Raw genomic sequence first — 18,795 nt, 5'->3', positions numbered from 1 at the left:
TGTGTTGGAATAGAAAAGAATAAAAAAAATCACGTCATCTTACACGTAACCTTTGGTTGACAACGTTAGAAACCCTGAGGTAGAGCTCGGATTGCCACGAGCCCACGACACGACACATTTATTTTTTATTTTTTATTTTTGTAACGGAAGCTCCGTCATGATTAAAACCACAATATTTTGAAAAGTTAAGGAGTTAATATTAGAATGGGGAGTAGCTGAATTGCTTTGCGGATGAAGTAATATTATTTCCTAGTCATCCTGTCCTGTCTGTCTCTGTCAAGAAGAATAACTTGGAAACGATTCTTGTTTCGATGAAATTTTTTCATATGCAAGGATACATTTGCTATCTCTTTTGGACTTTTGGAGCCATTGACATTGAGCTAATTAAAAATGACCCACAAGCGAAATGGAGGAATTTCGTGACGGCAAATATTTCTTGGCCTTTATTTCATGGATTCAAGTCAATTATATCCTTTGGCTGTCTTATTTAATTTATAACATTCAAATAACATTTTATTTAGAAAAAGGTATTTTTTTCCTGTACGTAAAATAAGAGTAAATTGGATTTGACTTCTCTAAAAAATTTCATAGTTTTTACTTTTTAGTTTCCAACATTAATGAATATGTGAAATTAAAAAGTTGATTATACTCCTTCCGATGTACCAAAAAAAAAATTGATTATACGTTAAAAAAAGAAGTTGATTTTACATATTTTAATAATATTGGGAACTAAAATTTTATTTTCTTAAAGAGATCTCATTAAATTCAGCCCTGTTTTACCGTCAAAAAAAAGTTCAGCCCTGTTTTATAAGACTAAAAATATATGTAACCCTTAAAAAATTTAAATAGTTATTGACTTTCTATCTGCAAATGTATTGTTTTAAAGTACACGCAAAAGTGATTGGAATAACCATAATTCAAAGGTACAAAACAAAAGACATAGATATCATCACAGGCACAGGACCTATTTGCATAATAAAATAAAATAAAATAAAAATATTAGAATAAATAAAGAAGGTTAAAATGATGTTACTGCTCATTACAGTGTGTTAAAGCTTATGAATTACAATAGCTTCTCTAGACTGAAAACAGAAGAAGAAAGGGAAGAATTAAAAATCAAACCCAATCATCTAAGTAATTGGTTTATTACTTCCACTTTGCTCAATTATTTAGATATTTTTTTGAAACCCATTTTCATTTGGGCAATTGAAGATTAATCTATGCTTAAAAAAAAAAGACAGAGAACAACAGATTTGAGAAGAAAAGAGAAACAGCAAAATCTCTATGCACAATTTTTGCAGCATACAGTTGCTTCTCATTGTAGCAAAATTTGCCAAACAAAGAAAAAAAAGAAAGGGGAAGATTTTGAAGAACTTTACTATTGCCTTTATTTTTTCTCCTCCTTCTTTTCCTCTTTCTTCTCCTCTTTCTTCTCTTCCTTTTTCTCTTCCTTCTTCTCCTCCTTTTTCTCCTCTTTCTTTTCTTCTTTCTTCTCTTCCTTGGCAGGCCCAACTGATACTATATCCACCTTCCCTACCTTCTTTAGCTTCTTAACTATTTTCACTGTGTCCATTTGACCAATCACTGTTAGCTTCTGCTCCTTCACATCTGCAACTATTGAATCAACCCCTGATTGATCAAAGCACAAAAAATTGAACAGATCAGAATTCAGATCAGCCCTTAATTATATAACTGTAATTCCTTTCATATATTATAAATTCATAGTAGAGAATTCATATCATGTTTGGATCGGCTTCTGTTTCATCATAATCAATTACAAAACTCAAAAGCTACACAAAGAATTTCCAAACATGTACTTAATTTTCTCTGTGAATTACTCACCATAGATATCTGCAGCTGCTTCTATTGCTTTCTGCTTTGTTTTGTCATCAGTCATAGTCAAGACCTTCAACACAATTTTCTGCAAAGAATGAACCCATTGAGGGAGGTAAAGAAAATTATTAAAAAATAATGTAAAAATCATATCATTGAATAACACACATGTATCTTAAAGAATATAGCAAAACAAGCATGAACATGTGAATAATTGGAAATCTGAAGAGGAAGAAAGAGAGATCTGCAGAGAAAACAGGATATGAAAATGAGTACCTGAGCCATTTGAAGAGGTGTGAAAATTAACAATGATGAAATGAAGGGTCGACAATTTTGAGGACTTTGTACTATATAGTGGTAAAACTAAAAGGCGTGAGGTTGTGGAGTTTCTTTTTTTTTTAATTTATTTGTGCGTGTGACTGTGGACCTTTTAAATGCAATGTACATTTCTTGCGGCATGGTGCAATTCAACAGCAAACAGGACAAATGTTGTAGTGCTTGACATGGTGATGTCATATTCAATGCCATTTTGTTTCTTTTTCAACTTAAGAAAGCGCAACTTGATCAGCGCAGATTATCTTATACTTATAAAATCAATTATGAGAATAAGCTCATCCTACATTTGGATTTGCATTATGGCATAAAATTCTTGCAAAAGCAACCAACTGTTGCTTTAGTTTCATGCGATTTTGTAGATACCCAATTATGAATAGTTTTTAAGTTTTCGAATGGATTATATGAATAGAAAAATTGACTAAAAAGCTATATATAATTGGTATAATTTTTTTTTATTTTTTAATTATTTCACTTTTCTAAGTTTTCCTTTTTTGACTTATTGGTATATTTTATCTTGAAGTAAATAATGTACTAAGTGTTTTGAATTTCTTTCTTCTTTTGTTTTGTAGCAAACACGTTTAATTTGAATGTCTTTTTCTATCTTTTTCGTAGTTCTTATGCAGATCAAGCTCAGAAGTCCATTATATTTTAGATTAAAACAAAATGCACTACATCAACTTGATGATTAGATGTTACGCGATAAATATTGGTACTCAAATACACGCATCATTTTGAAAAAATAATGTTTTATACCAATGCCAATGAGGCACCAACCAAATTTTCCTCATCAAGACAAAGAAATCTTGTTTTTGTGTTTAAAACTAACATGAAAGAAAAGCATTTCTTAATTCGATCCAGGCATGCAGATGGCTTACACACGTCATAGATTGTCCTTTTCTCATATATAGTATAAGTACATGCAGTGACGGATCCAGGAATTTTGTGTCGTGAGGGGTAAATACACATACGAATTTCAAGCGGTAAAATTACAGTATATTACTCCCTCCCTCATATTATAAGTCACATTTTCTCAAAATAAAAATTATCCCTTATAAGTCACTCATTAATATCTATGAAGCTCTGAGAAATAAAATAAAAATATCAAAATAATATAAACTAATTGTGCAGTTTCACGATTTACAAGCATTAAATGAAAGTCACAGTCTCACACTCACTTGTATAGGTTTTTCTCCAATTTCAACAGTAGACATTCATCTTATTAAATGGAAAAAGAAAGCAAAAGTTGATCTATCAGTGACATTTAAAATAAAATTATCCAACTATGGGGGCAACTATTAAGTGTGTGGGGGTAATATAATATTTTATATTATAATATATAGATAGATAGTATGAAGTAAAATGAAAAGTAAGGTGGGGGAAAATGACCCCATTCCCTCCAACCTGGGTCCGTCCCTGAGTATATGCTCTTACGAGATTCATCTTTTATTTTATTTTGGTGTTTCATTCTTTGCCTCACTAATCAAGTTATGTTAGGTAAGCATAAAAATAATAACTATGATTTTATTTGTGTTGATTTTAAATGATATAGCACAATTTAATTAGTAAAACTGAAAAAATATAGAACACTACAATGAGACAAAGGATTTCAATCCTATCTTCATGCTCTAAAACTTTTAAAAAGAAACAAAAGAAAATATGTAACTCTCACATCCCTAGATCTTAATCTAGAGTGGTTCGTACGTATTTATTCTACAAAACTTGCTCCATCCACCATACTAGACACACAATTCTTACCTTTTTACTAGTACTGCAAGGACGATGGAGGGGTCAAGTAGTTGAGTAATTATGATGGATTCAAATTTAATGGTTCAAAGTTGAAATCCCACTTGGTGGGTCAACCGGGCAACCATTGGAAGGACCACTCTCTGTTGCTCCTTTTCTGGGTCATGAATCTCTCTATTCAAAAAGTTGTCAAGGAACTATGGAAGGTTGAACTTATTTTGAGGAAAGAATTCATTTGGTTTCGGGAAAAAGAGCCCGTTTACTTAACCAAAAAAATTACTATGTTCCCAAAGAAAGAAAAATGATCCATTTAGAATAAAAAAATTACTTATACATTTTTTACCAACAAAAAGTTTATTTATATATGAACAACAACAACCCTCTCAAATAGGGAAATGATAGTCCCCGAATAATGACTCAAGTGGTAAGAACTAGGGGATATATGAGTTGGATGAGGAAGGTCATGTGACCAATTTCTAGAGCTGAGGGTGCAATTTATCTTTTCAATATACTAAAAAAAAAGGAAAACAATACAATTTAGCACTAATATGTGAATTCCCAAAGAGGGATTTGTCTATCACAACATCATGTCTTAGCCAAAAAATCAACCATTGTTTAACTATAAATATGAACAACTCCAGCACAGTTAACCTCTTGCATAATTATATATATCAAATTAAGCTCATTCAACAACTTCTAAAGCTTATACCCAGGGGCAGACCCAACACATATTCAGTGGGTTCAGATGAACCCCCTGGAAAAAAAATTGCACTTACACCCCCTTATATAATTTTTTTAGCACCCTGAAAATTTTAAATTATACTAGTAAACCAAGTTTTGCACCTATTTGCACTAAAGACCCCAAACCTATTTGCACCAAAAAACTCTAGGCCAGGAATGGGAAAGCTATATTCTTAATTATTATTTTACCGATGCATTCATTTGGAAAATTTGAACCCCGTGACCCCGGGTTGTAGATCCGCCACTGCTCATACCTCTTAGGCTTGACATGCCTCTACGTAAACAATCAACATTAAAATTTACAACACCAAATGGAGTGTGAGAGAATATTGAAACTCAACGAAAAACAGATTCTACCAAAGTGTATTCTCTACATTTTATTCATATGTCCAATATTTACAAGATTTTCAAATTGAGCAGTGAGCAACTGAAGTCTTGACATGCGAATTCTTATATCCCTTCATAAGCAGTCTGGAGAATTTCCCATGTCTCCTTAGCCACAGTGCAAGTGTTGATCAACCTGTACATGTTCTGATCTACTCCAAACATTTAGTGCCTTGGAGTTATCCAATGCTTCTTCAGGCTTCAGTTCATTTGTTGAAGTTCCTTCTTTAGAAGTCACCATAGGATGTTTCCAACCTTTGACTATTGTTTTCCAAGTCTTTCTATCAATAGATTTAAGGAAAGCAACCATGTGAGTCTTCCAATAGTCATAGTTGGTACCATCCAATATTGGTGACATGTTGACTGATCCTCCTTCCTTAGTGTTGTCCATGAAACCAGAATATGTATTCCCTGGAGCTCACCCAAACAGAACAGGGTGCCTGCTCTGATGCCAATTGAAATTCTAGTTCTCACAGGACAGATATTAAACATTGTGTCTAAGACAACGTGTACAACACACAAGCGATAAATCACAAAAGAAACACAGTAAAAACAATAAAGCACTAAAGAAGGACAGAGAGTCCAGAAAAACAAATGTGGAAAAATCTCTCTTCACAAATTTGTTCACATAATTATTACACAATCATCACAGACATGTTGAAGTTACAAATAACAAAAACTTGAGGCGCATAGTGACTAGCGTGAGTGTCCTTTGATTAAGGGCTAGAGCAAACAAAATTGGAGCGTCAGAGGTTGGAATGAGCACGCGATAAAAAGGAGAAACTAGAAGAAAATTGAGGTAAGGGCAACTTTACCTTTACTAGATATATGCTAAACACCGAAGTGTCGGTGATTGTTATGATGATATGAAATAATAATGATACATGCATGATTGAATTTGTTGATGTTGTTGAAGCAGGGTATTAAGATGTTGATTGATATTAATGCATGACTGACTTGATAGTATGCATGTATATTGTTGTCATAATTGTTGAATTATGCTGAGAATTGATTATTCTATCGATTGTAAACACATAATGTTTATAAGCGTTAGCAAGTAGGATCTGACGGGAAGTTTGAACTATTGTTGCTGTTGCGGATCGAGACTTTCTCGGGAAGATTGCCTTAGAGGGAAGGGGATATTTTGAAAATGAAATTCTGGCAATCGTAGGACAGATGTTCTACCAGATGTCTAAGACACCTTGTACAACATAACACTGATAACAATGTCCAGATAAGTAAGTTAATAAACAGAAATAACAAAATCAACACAAGACATTGGTAACCCAGTTCGGTGCAATATCACCTACGTCTGGATGGTTTTCACCTTAGAAAGATAATCCACTATTATAGAGAAACAAGTACACAAAAGGACTTAACTGAACAACCCTTGTTCACTGCATTTTCTACCTAACTCTACCAGTGGTTTATTACTTAGACCTCTGCCTAAGTATGAGAGGCCCCCTCACTTTCTCACACACAATCACTACCACAATGATTGATCTCTTACACAAGGGTAAATATAGATCTCAAGATCAAACAACAAACACAACAACTCTAAGCTTAACACAAGAACATAAAGCTGCTGAGAGAACACACAGTATGAACTAGAATAAAACCCTAATCACACACACGAAGCACTAGGTCTTGGATCTTCATAAGTAGCAGTCTTTCAGACATTGTCTTCGATGAGCTTGAAAGATCAAAATTTTCATACACACAACAGGAAGTTTGTTTCACTAAACTAGCAACAAATCTACAACAAATCTTTTTGAGAGCCCCTCTCACTTTCTCACACACAATCACTACCATAGTGATTGATCTCTCACACAAGAGTAAAGATAGATCTCAAGATCAAATAACAAACACAACAACTCTAAGCTTAACACAAGAACATAAAGTTGTTGAGAGAACACATAGTATGAACTCAGAATAAAACCCTAATCACGCACACGAAGCACACTATCAACTAGTTCTTGGGTCTTCATAAGTAGCATTCTTTCAGGCCTTGTCTTCGATGAGCTTGAAAGATAAAAAAATCCATACACACAACAAGAAGTTTGTTTCACTAAACCAGCAACACATCTGCAACAAATCTTTTTGAGTAACAAATAAAAACTTACACAAATAACTTCAAATCAAATCCACTGAACATGCTTTGATTACACTTGATATATTCTTTAAGAGGCGCACAAAAGATTCCATTACAACCCTAACTTAATTACCACATAATCAATCGAAAGCTTCACAATTAAATCAGCCAAGCACACTATACGTTTCCCATGAACAAATGTCACAGCAAGATGTTACGACATCGTATCCCACATCTTGGCACACAAAATACATTAGCTAAAATGTAGACAACTGTAAGGCCCAAGTTTTAACGTTTTTGGATAAGTGAATAAAATAAAAGAGTTATTTGATTAAGATAAATTTGGGAAGGAAAAAGGTTCAGGAAAAGTCCAAGAATGTATCGAAAAACCGAAAGAGTTATAGCACGACTAACATACGCTTAATCCTAGGTCAAAGGTATTAGTGAATAGTTAATTTACGTTTTAGGACACGATGGAAACTAATTCCAAAAAAATCCTCAGAGAAATGTTAGAACTTCTCTTTTCCGTCCTTAAACAACCATTTCGATGCGAAATCCTGGAAAGTACGAACGTCAAATTCCAATTCTCGGAAGTTTGCCGAAACGGAATCCCTGATAGTTCGAGAAAACCTAAGATCGACAGACGATGAAGACTTTTCTATTCGGAGCTGCAAAAGAAGATTCCACCCGCGTTCTCCTATTTCTCTCGTCAATTCTGATCTTTCTTCAGAAGGAAGTTTTCTCATCCGACGATCACTGCAAAAAGTAGTTTTTCGGGATAAACCGACTTACACCGACTTATGCCGATCTTGGATCTTCTGGTTTAATTCCAAGAATCCTATTTTGAGTTCTGGAATTCTGTCGCCAGAACCTATCTTAGAATGCGCAGAGGAACGCGCAGGAAAAATCGGAATCGCAAAAAAATCATTTTTCCGTTTTTTCCAAAACCTATAAATAGCTTGAAAATTAGATTTTTTGCAAAAAAACCCATTTCCCCACCCCCAAAACCGCGAGTTCCTAGAGAGAGAGAGAGATCCGGATCTTCGTCGTTTCTTGCCCGTTTGCTTCACCGATCGTCACTAATCGAAGACCTCGAGGTAGGTAATCTATACTCTCCTTCGAATCGTCGTTTCTGTCCATTTCTCCTGCGACTTTCTGAGTTCAAAATTTTGAGGTTTTTGAAAAACTGTTCAAATCAGCTGATTTCAGCGTCTAAACTTCTTCCCTGCATGCTCCTGAGCGTGTTCTGCGGATTAGATTTTGTCAAATGTCGACGAAATGCCGCCGGGATCAATTTCTACCCTAAATACCCATTTTTCGGCAAAGTCGCAACCTTTACGCTCTAATCTATCGACTTGGCTTAGTGCTAGTAGGATTTGTCGTCATAAACGTCGTTGTGGACGTCCCCATCCAATTTGTTTTTCAAAAATCCAATTTTGAAATTCTGAGCTAAAAATAATGACCAAACTGCCCCTATATCAGTTTTCGATCCGAAAATTTTTCCGAGCCTAGAACCGTCTTAGTTACGGCTTATGTTAACCTAGGAACCAAGTTTGATCGAAGAAAAATCGACCCTCCCAATTAAGGAAAGTGGCCGAGAGCTATACCAAGGGGGGAGGAAATCCGACTTTTTCGAAAACTTGTCTTAACGCGTTAGATTGTCGTACCACAGAGTTTGTAATGTACCGTGTAACCCTAGGACTTATTGCTTGCTGAGTTTCTGACTCAATGTGTTGATTTCTGTGATTTTGGCTTAAGGTTCTTTTGAGGAGTTTCCTGGAGATCAAGGCGAGGAACGTGAAGGAGGTTGTGAGGAAAACGCTGGAGGAGTTACAGGTGAGGGCTACTCTCTGAATTACTAGATAATGCTTTAGGTGTCGACAAGTTCGACTTGATTTATGTGTTATGCACTTAATTGCTAAATGTCTGAATTGTTCTCTGAGGCTTCGGCCGACCTTGTTGAGTAATTGATGCCATGATTTGTGTGCTAAATGATTCACATGCTATGTGCTACATGGTTAACTTAGGATGTGTTGGAATATGCTGTTATGCTTTTGACTGAGCTGTTTTATTTATGCTATTCCACGTGCACCTGAGATTCTGAGGAGTGAGGATTGCGGGCAAGTCATGCCGAATTTTTATGAGATTTTGAGAAAGTTTAGAAGGACGAACGGAGTTCGGACCTTGTTATGTTTTAATGGATCGAGACCTTCTCAGGGAATTATTTGAGATTATGGGATCTCTGAAAACTCTTAGGAAGTATTATAAGATTAAATGAAATCTATTTTATCACGGAAATTCATAAGACACTAATCAATTTCTAAATCCTTTGAACAATAATAACATCCTTAGATAAGAGCATAGAGCCTGAGTATTAGTTTGGAAATATGAGAAGTGTCGTCGAGTCCAAGTTTTGAGGAAATCTATGAGTTTCAAGTACATTCGTACTCCTTCGCTCGTTGAGCAGGTTATTGTTTGGCTATCTAAAGTTTAGCCGGGAACTATAAGTTTCCAAGTACTTCGGTACCTTTTCGCTCGATGAGCAGTTTATTGATTGGCTATCTAAAGTTTAGCCGGGAACCATGAGTTCCAAAGTACATTCTTCTTCTTTTGATTGATTCATTTTGTCGCAGAATCGACGTTTGCCTTAGGGTAGGCTTTTTAGAGACAATAAGTTAGGTAGAACACGTGACGACGTGTCGAGTGAGGTCGGAGACGTTGTTTGGCTAATCACTTGCATTCATGCACTCATTTTGAGGTTAATACACGGCGGATTACCGGACCTCGGTGGATTCCAAAATGGTCATAAGACCCGGATTTCCATATTTAGGACACTACGGTGGTCCTCAGTAGCAGACGGAATGGCAGACCTACGGGTTCACTGCTGATCTGACTACTTTTGTGTGGTGTAAGAGACGCCCGAGCGGAATGGTCCCACTTTGGCCGGTGTTAGGGCTGACTCGATGGTGTCCATCCTTCTTCCGGAATGCATTTTGTTACCCAGCATTGCATTTCATGCAACATACATGCTGACTTAGTTGCTGAGTGTGATTGGTACCTGTTTATCCTACTTGAGGCATGCTAATTGTTATTATGATCTTTATATTCATTGTGATATATGCAACCCTAGGATGTTATCCCTAAACTCTAAGCCTGAGAGGCTAATAATTATTACCCTATATATCTGGTTTTATTATTTATATAATTCTTTGGAGTTGACCCTCGCGTCTTCTGTGTGTGTTTGGGCGGACTACGCCATTGTCAGTTGAGTATGGCGGACCGGTTCACGATGGTTCACCCTTCAGGGGAAACTAGGTTGAAGAAGCTTGATCAGGAGGACTACGGTTCAGGGGTGGTCGACCCCGCTGGCCACCGAGCGACTTACTCGAGATGGGATTAGTGTAGGAGTAGTGTCGATGCTCTGACCGTCATGCTTCAGTTTTGGGGACAGGGTAGTTTCCTACCGATAGCTTTTGTGTGGTTTCCTATGGAGATCACAGAGAGCTGGTTGGATTTAGGGGGTCTTTTCTTAGGTCGCTGGGCCAACTTGTTCTCAGATTTTGAGGTTTAGTGTTGCGGACACAATATTTTTACCTTGGTTTGTACTTTTGCCTACGGGCGTTACTCTCTTTTACTTTCCGTCACTGGAGGTTTACTCGTGACGTGGTTTACAACTTACAGTGGGGGCTGTAATCATATTGTATATTAGTTATGTTATCTTCGTTTTAGAGTTTCATCTCTTTCTGTCTTTACTTACATTATCGAAAAAAAATAATTCACGTTTTTCCGCTTAAGTTATTTCTTTGGTTACTAAAGTGACGCCACCGAAATCGGGGTGTTACATTGTGGTATCAGAGCTTGTCGAGTCTTTCGGGAGTCTTTGGGGAATAGGTCTTCTGTGCTAGGTTGTGTGACTCTGCAAAGAGTAAAAATTGATTGTCTGCCAAGCGATTTCTCGCTTAGAATTGATTGAAGTTATTGCTTGATCATATTGTATAGTTGTGCCAGAGACTATCTTGTGATGGGTACTAACTGTTTGTTTGACTAAGCATAGGATGGTAAGCCCTGACAGGATGGCAAAGGCAATAGCTACCATGATTGAGGCAATGATGAATCAGGCTGCTGAGGACGCTTACAGACGCGCTGAGGAGGCTGCACGTGAACGACCTCAACCGCTAATCGAGGCGTCCAAGTACCAGCATAGTGGATTGGATCGAGCTGGAGCTGGAGGACCAGTGAGGTCAGGTTCTCAGGAGTACCGTCAGTTGGGGCCGTATCAGCATCCGAAGGAGAGGGGTTTTACCCCAAGCTCTTTTAAGCCTTCGACTACTGCCACTCCAGGGGCAGGAAGCCAATCGGCACATCCTGAGGTGACATGTTTCAGGTGTGGAAAGAATGGACACTATGCTAATGCATGTCTGGACCAAGGGCCTCGATGTTTTAATTGCAACCAGATAGGGCACTTGGCCGTGAACTGTAGGACGTTCCAAGCGGGACCGTCTGACAACAAGATGAAGGGTAAACTTCCTGCCAAATCTAAAGGGGCGAGGAAGCAAGTAACGTGTTACAGGTGCAAGAAGGTGGGGCACCACTCTAACAAGTGTCCAGACGGGAGACCTCTATGTTTCAACTGCAATCGCCCGGGGCATCAAGCCAAGGATTGCAATGTAACCAGGGTTGAGCCATCTGTGCCTACGGTAAGAGGAAGACATCCTGCTGCACGGGGAGGAGTCTATGTCTCGTGCGGCGAGGGAGCTGACGGACTAGTCAGAGGAGAGCGCACAAACGATGGTAACCTTCTAACTATTCCTTCTCATTCTAGTATAATACGCTCCATTACTCTCGTAGCACATGCGACGCACCAATTTTACTTAAATTGTTTAAGCATTGACTTTATAGTTATTACGCCTAATAATACTTTATTTGACCGTTGCTCGTGTTTAAACTATAGAAGTTACACGAGGTTCAGAATAACACGTTAAGCCTAGGAAGTAGTCTTGCACCGATGCGTTTAACAAGAAGCTAGAAGCTGAAGGATGAATCTCAGGGAGATTCCGTATGGATAGTATATGTATGATGTCGAGAGTGTGTAGTTCCGTAGCGGCATCATTGAGGATTTAATATCAAGATCTCTGTGACTACTGGATGTTAGGAACTCATCGACTGTTCCAGTGGGTTTTTCTAAATCTTCACCTTCGATGTATTAGGCCTGATCAACTTAATATTGAGGGGGTGATATTCGGAATCAGAACTGGCAATGGACTTTGATAGATGGATTGGTAAGATTAATTTGATTGGATCGAGGATTAGTGGAGTCGGGAAGTAAAGTTTTTGTTAAGTAATTGATTTCCTTTGGGGAGGAGTTATAGTTTAAGAAATGGATATTCATTTAAGAAGTATTGAAGAATTAAAGGACATTTGAGGTCCAAACGTGGTGAAAGTTTAGGTTTTAAGTCTATGATTTCTTGTCTTAAGTGCGTAGGACTCAAGGTTTGTCAGGTTTTGATCGAGAGACTAAGTATCGGATTGATGGGAGAACGATCTAGTTACGGAAATAAAGAGTTAGTATTAAGATTAATACTTGAGGTTGTTATATGTGGACAAATTTCTTAGAGTCTAAGAGTGAATGGAACTTTGTTATGGATTCCGATATTGCATACTGGGGTTAGCAAGTGAATTTCACTAAGTTAAGTGAGGATTTAAGGGTTTAGATTGACCTTGGGAGGTGAAAATCATGTTCGAATCAGAGATTTAGTGGTGTTGGCATTAATGATTGTAGTTAAACCTCCGAATGTTGAGGGATCGGATGATAAAATGACTAGTTAAGTTTCCTGAGGTACAGCTATGGTTTGATCTTCTAGGGAATAAGTTCGGATTTGGGGGAAGTGTTAAGGATTTTAGGTAATTGTAAAGTGGGTTGTGAATAAGTGAAGGTTGGTTTTATGGTTCGAGTAAGGGAAGTCTCAAAAAAGGGGAGATGACAATAATGGATTGTAAGATATTAAGATGGTGATTAGCTTATAAGTTGCTGATGAATGGATGTTAAAAGGGATTGGGTCTAGCGATGCACAAGGTATTAAGACTCACGTCGAGTTTTACTTTGAGTGATGAATAAGTAGAAGATTGATTTCGTGGTGCGAATGAGGATAGTTACGAAGTTGGGAGTGACGTTAAGGGACTAGTAGATTCCAAGGGAATAGTTCGTCTATGAGGTATAGAGCGATCGAGTTAAGTTTTGAATCATGAGTAAAGATCACGAGGACAGGTTGAACATCCACTATGGAATGGCGGAGGTGTACTGAGTTTAAGCAGAATTTTTGGACGAACAAAAGTAAAGGATCAAGTGGTTAAGGTTGTGCAATTGCACGTAGCGTCAACCAATGTTATTTCCAACATAGAACCGACACGAGTGGTCGAGCAGGACGACATAGAGCTTAAAGTACTTGTTTGACCAGAAGGAGTTGAACATGAGACAACGACGCTGGATGGAATTTCTCAAGGATTACGATTTTACCTTACAATACCATCCTGGAAAGGCTAATGTCGTTACTGATGCATTGAGCAGGAAGATGCATATCTCATCAATGATGGTTAAGGAGCTGCAACTGCTGGAACAATTTTGAGATTTGAGCTTAGATGTGAGAGCATCTGAGGGAGAACTGAAGTTTGGGACGATCAAGATCACCAATGGATTGATGGAAGAAATCCGAGACCAACAGTTACAAGATGAATTTTTACTCGGAAAATAAGAATTTAGTAATTCAGGGTAAGGACTCGGAATTCAAGGTAGGGAGTGACAATATCCTGCGATGCAAGGATAGAGTGTGCGTACCTAACAGCCCTGACTTAAGGAGGTTGATTATGGACGAAGGTCACAAAAGCAAGTTGAGCATTCACCCTGGAATGAAAAAGATGTATCAGGACTTGAAGGTGAATTTTTGGTGGCCAGGGATGAAGAGACAAGTGGCAGAATATGTAGCTGCATGTTTAATCTGTCAGAAGGCGAAGGTGGAACATCAGAAATCTTCAGGTATGCTACAGAGCTTGGATGTACCTCAATGGAAATGGGATAGCATATCGATGGATTTTGTCGTGGCGTTGCCAAGAACTCAAAAAGGATATGATTCGATTTGGGTAGTCGTGGATCGATTGACTAAGTCGGCTCATTTCATACCTGTGAGGACCACGTACAACGTGGAGAAGCTATCAGAGATATATATAGCTGAGATTGTGCGACTTCATGGAGTGCCAATAAGTATCGTTTCCGATAGAGACCCGAAGTTTACTTCACATTTGTGGGGAGCTATTCATAATGCTTTGGGAACGAGGCTGAGATTAAGTTCTGCTTATCATCCACAGACTGATGGGCAAACTGAGAGAGAACTATCCAATCATTGGAGGATTTGCTACGAGCTTGCGTGTTAGGCAACAAGGGCAGTTGGGATACCCTAATGCCACTGATTGAGTTCACATACAACAACAGTTTTCATACGACTATAGGCATGGCACCGTATGAGGCATTGTATGGCCGCAAGTGTAGAACACCTTTATGTTGGTATCAAGATGGAGAGAATTTGTTAGTAGGACCGGAACTTCTGCAACAGACAACTGAGAAGATTAAACAGATCAGAGAGAAGATGAAGGCTTCTCAGAGTAGACAGAAGAGCTATGCAGATCAAAGGCGCAGAACCCTGGAATTCGAAGAAGGAGATCATGTGTTTCTGCGAGTTACCCAGACTACAGGAGTTGGTCGAGCAATCAAGTCAAGAAAGCTGACGCCAAAGTTCATTGGACCTTATCAGATTACTCGTCGTGTAGGACCAGTAGCTTATCAGATCGCATTACCGCCTTTCCTATCAAACGTTCACGATGTATTCCATGTGTCACAACTGCGGAAGTATATTGCTGATCCGACGCACGTCATCGAGCTGGATGACATTGAGTTGAAGGATAACTTGTCTTTCGAGACACCGCCGATCAGCATTGGTGACACAAGGATAAAGCAGTTGAGGGGTAAAGAGATCGAGTTAGTGAAGGTTATTTGGAACAAGGACACAGGCGATGCGACGTGGGAGCTGAAGGAAAAGATCAAGGAACAGTATCCAGAACTTTTTACTGACCCTTAAGTTTCGAGGTCGAAACTTTCTTTTTGGAGGGTAGTAATGTAAGGCCCAAGTTTTAACGTTTTTGGATAAGTGAATAAAATAAAAGAGTTATTTGATTAAGATAAATTTGGGAAGGAAAAAGGTTCAGGAAAAGTCCAAGAATGTATCGAAAAACCGAAAGAGTTATAGCACGACTAACATACGCTTAATCCTAGGTCAAAGGTATTAGTGAATAGTTAATTTACGTTTTAGGACACGATGGAAACTAATTCCAAAAAAATCCTCAGAGAAATGTTAGAACTTCTCTTTTCCGTCCTTAAACAACCATTTCGATGCAAAATCCTGGAAAGTACGAACGTCAAATTCCAATTCTCGGAAGTTTGCCGAAACGGAATCCCTGATAGTTCGAGAAAACCTAAGATCGACAGACGATGAAGACTTTTCTATTCGGAGCTGCAAAAGAAGATTCCACTCGCGTTCTCCTATTTCTCTCGTCAATTCTGATCTTTCTTCAGAAGGAAGTTTTCTCATCCGACGATCACTGCAAAAAGTAGTTTTTCGGGATAAACCGACTTACACCGACTTATGCCGATCTTGGATCTTCTGGTTTAATTCCAAGAATCCTATTTTGAGTTCTGGAATTCTGTCGCCAGAACCTATCTTAGAATGCGCAGAGGAACGCGCAGGAAAAATCGGAATCGAAAAAAAATCATTTTTTCGTTTTTTCCAAAACCTATAAATAGCTTGAAAATTAGATTTTTTGCAAAAAAAACCCATTTCCCCACCCCCAAAACCGCGAGTTCCTAGAGAGAGAGAGAGATCCGGATCTTCGTCGTTTCTTGCCCGTTTGCTTCACCGATCGTCACTAATCGAAGACCTCGAGGTAGGTAATCTATACTCTCCTTCGAATCGTCGTTTCTGTCCATTTCTCCTGCGACTTTCTGAGTTCAAAATTTTGAGGTTTTTGAAAAACTGTTCCAAATCAGCTGATTTCAGCGTCTAAACTTCTTCCCTGCATGCTCCTGAGCGTGTTCTGCGGATTAGATTTTGTCAAATGTCGACGAAATGCCGCCGGGATCAATTTCTACCCTAAATACCCATTTTTCGGCAAAGTCGCAACCTTTACGCTCTAATCTATCGACTTGGCTTAGTGCTAGTAGGATTTGTCGTCATAAACGTCGTTGTGGACGTCCCCATCCAATTTGTTTTTCAAAAATCCAATTTTGAAATTCTGAGCTAAAAATAATGACCAACTGCCCCTATATCAGTTTTCGATCCGAAAATTTTTCCGAGCCTAGAACCGTCTTAGTTACGGCTTATGTTAACCTAGAACCAAGTTTGATCGAAGAAAATCGACCCTCCCAATTAAGGAAAGTGGCCGAGAGCTATACCAAGGGGGGAGGAAATCCGACTTTTTCGAAAACTTGTCTAACGCGTTAGATTGTCGTACCACAGAGTTTGTAATGTACCGTGTAACCCTAGGACTTATTGCTTGCTGATTTTCTGACTCAATGTGTTGATTTCTGTGATTTTGGCTTAAGGTTCTTTTGAGGAGTTTCCTGGAGATCAAGGCGAGGAACGTGAAGGAGGTTGTGAGGAAAACGCTGGAGAGTTACAGGTGAGGGCTACTCTCTGAATTACTAGATAATGCTTTAGGTGTCGACAAGTTCGACTTGATTTATGTGTTATGCACTTAATTGCTAAATGTCTGAATTGTTCTCTGAGGCTTCGGCCGACCTTGTTTGAGTAATTGATGCATGATTTGTGTCTAAATGATTCACATGCTATGTGCTACATGGTTAACTTTAGGATGTGTGGGAATATGCTGTTATGCTTTTGACTGAGCTGTTTTTATTTATGCTATTCCACGTGCACCTGAGATTCTGAGGAGTGAGGATTGCGGGCAAGTCATGCCGAATTTTTATGAGATTTTGAGAAAGTTTAGAAGGACGAACGGAGTTCGGACCTTGTTATGTTTTAATGGATCGAGACCTTCTCAGGGAATTATTTGAGATTATGGGATCTCTGAAAACTCTTAGGAAGTATTATAAGATTAAATGAAATCTATTTTATCACGGAAATTCATAAGACACTAATCAATTTCTAAATCCTTTGAACAATAATAACATCCTTAGATAAGAGCATAGAGCCTGAGTATTAGTTTGGAAATATGAGAAGTGTCGTCGAGTCCAAGTTTTGAGGAAATCTATGAGTTTCAAGTACATTCGTACTCCTTCGCTCGTTGAGCAGGTTATTGTTTGGCTATCTAAAGTTTAGCCGGGAACTATAAGTTTCCAAGTACTTCGGTACCTTTTCGCTCGATGAGCAGTTTATTGATTGGCTATCTAAAGTTTAGCCGGGAACCATGAGTTCCAAAGTACATTCTTCTTCTTTTGATTGATTCATTTTGTCGCAGAATCGACGTTTGCCTTAGGGTAGGCTTTTTAGAGACAATAAGTTAGGTAGAACACGTGACGACGTGTCGAGTGAGGTCGGAGACGTTGTTTGGCTAATCACTTGCATTCATGCACTCATTTTGAGGTTAATACACGGCGGATTACCGGACCTCGGTGGATTCCAAAATGGTCATAAGACCCGGATTTCCATATTTAGGACACTACGGTGGTCCTCAGTAGCAGACGGAATGGCAGACCTACGGGTTCACTGCTGATCTGACTACTTTTGTGTGGTGTAAGAGACGCCCGAGCGGAATGGTCCACTTTGGCCGGTGTTAGGGCTGACTCGATGGTGTCCATCCTTCTTCCGGAATGCATTTTGTTACCCAGCATTGCATTTCATGCAACATACATGCTGACTTAGTTGCTGAGTGTGATTGGTACCTGTTTATCCTACTTGAGGCATGCTAATTGTTATTATGATCTTTATATTTCATTGTGATATATGCAACCCTAGGATGTTATCCCTAAACTCTAAGCCTGAGAGGCTAATAATTATTACCCTATATCTGGTTTTATTATTTATATAATTCTTTGGAGTTGACCCTCGCGTCTTCTGTGTGTGTTTGGGCGGACTACGCCATTGTCAGTTGAGTATGGCGGACCGGTTCACGATGGTTCACCCTTCAGGGGAAACTAGGTTGAAGAAGCTTGATCAGGAGGACTACGGTTCAGGGGTGGTCGACCCCGCTGGCCACCGAGCGACTTACTCGAGATGGGATTAGTGTAGGAGTAGTGTCGATGCTCTGACCGTCATGCTTCAGTTTTGGGGACAGGGTAGTTTCCTACCGGTAGCTTTTGTGTGGTTTCCTATGGAGATCACAGAGAGCTGGTTGGATTTAGGGGGTCTTTTCTTAGGCCGCTGGGCCAACTTGTTCTCAGATTTTGAGGTTTAGTGTTGCGGACACAATATTTTTACCTTGGTTTGTACTTTTGCCTACGGGCGTTACTCTCTTTTTACTTTCCGTCACTGGAGGTTTACTCGTGACGTGGTTTACAACTTACAGTGGGGGCTGTAATCATATTGTATATTAGTTATGTTATCTTCGTTTTAGAGTTTCATCTCTTTCTGTCTTTACTTACATTATCGAAAAAAAATAAATTC

The 18,795-nt window shown here is 38.6% G+C and overlaps 1 protein-coding gene across 1 annotated transcript; it reads right to left on the bottom strand.

The window, feature by feature from the left end:
* Positions 1-978: 978 nt before the first annotated feature.
* On the bottom strand, positions 979-2,259 carry LOC130735446 (heavy metal-associated isoprenylated plant protein 39-like). Its single transcript, XM_057587431.1, has 3 exons — positions 2,110-2,259; positions 1,843-1,921; positions 979-1,629 (listed from the first exon to the last, which is right to left on the bottom strand). Exons 1-3 carry the CDS (start codon positions 2,116-2,118, stop codon positions 1,388-1,390), a joined length of 330 nt encoding a protein of 109 aa, XP_057443414.1. The 5' UTR covers positions 2,119-2,259; the 3' UTR covers positions 979-1,387.
* Positions 2,260-18,795: the final 16,536 nt, after the last annotated feature.

The sequence above is a fragment of the Lotus japonicus genome, chromosome 2, assembly GCF_012489685.1.
Source record: "Lotus japonicus ecotype B-129 chromosome 2, LjGifu_v1.2".
NCBI lineage: Eukaryota > Viridiplantae > Streptophyta > Magnoliopsida > Fabales > Fabaceae > Lotus > Lotus japonicus.
This window is presented reverse-complemented; position numbering and strand designations above follow the sequence as displayed.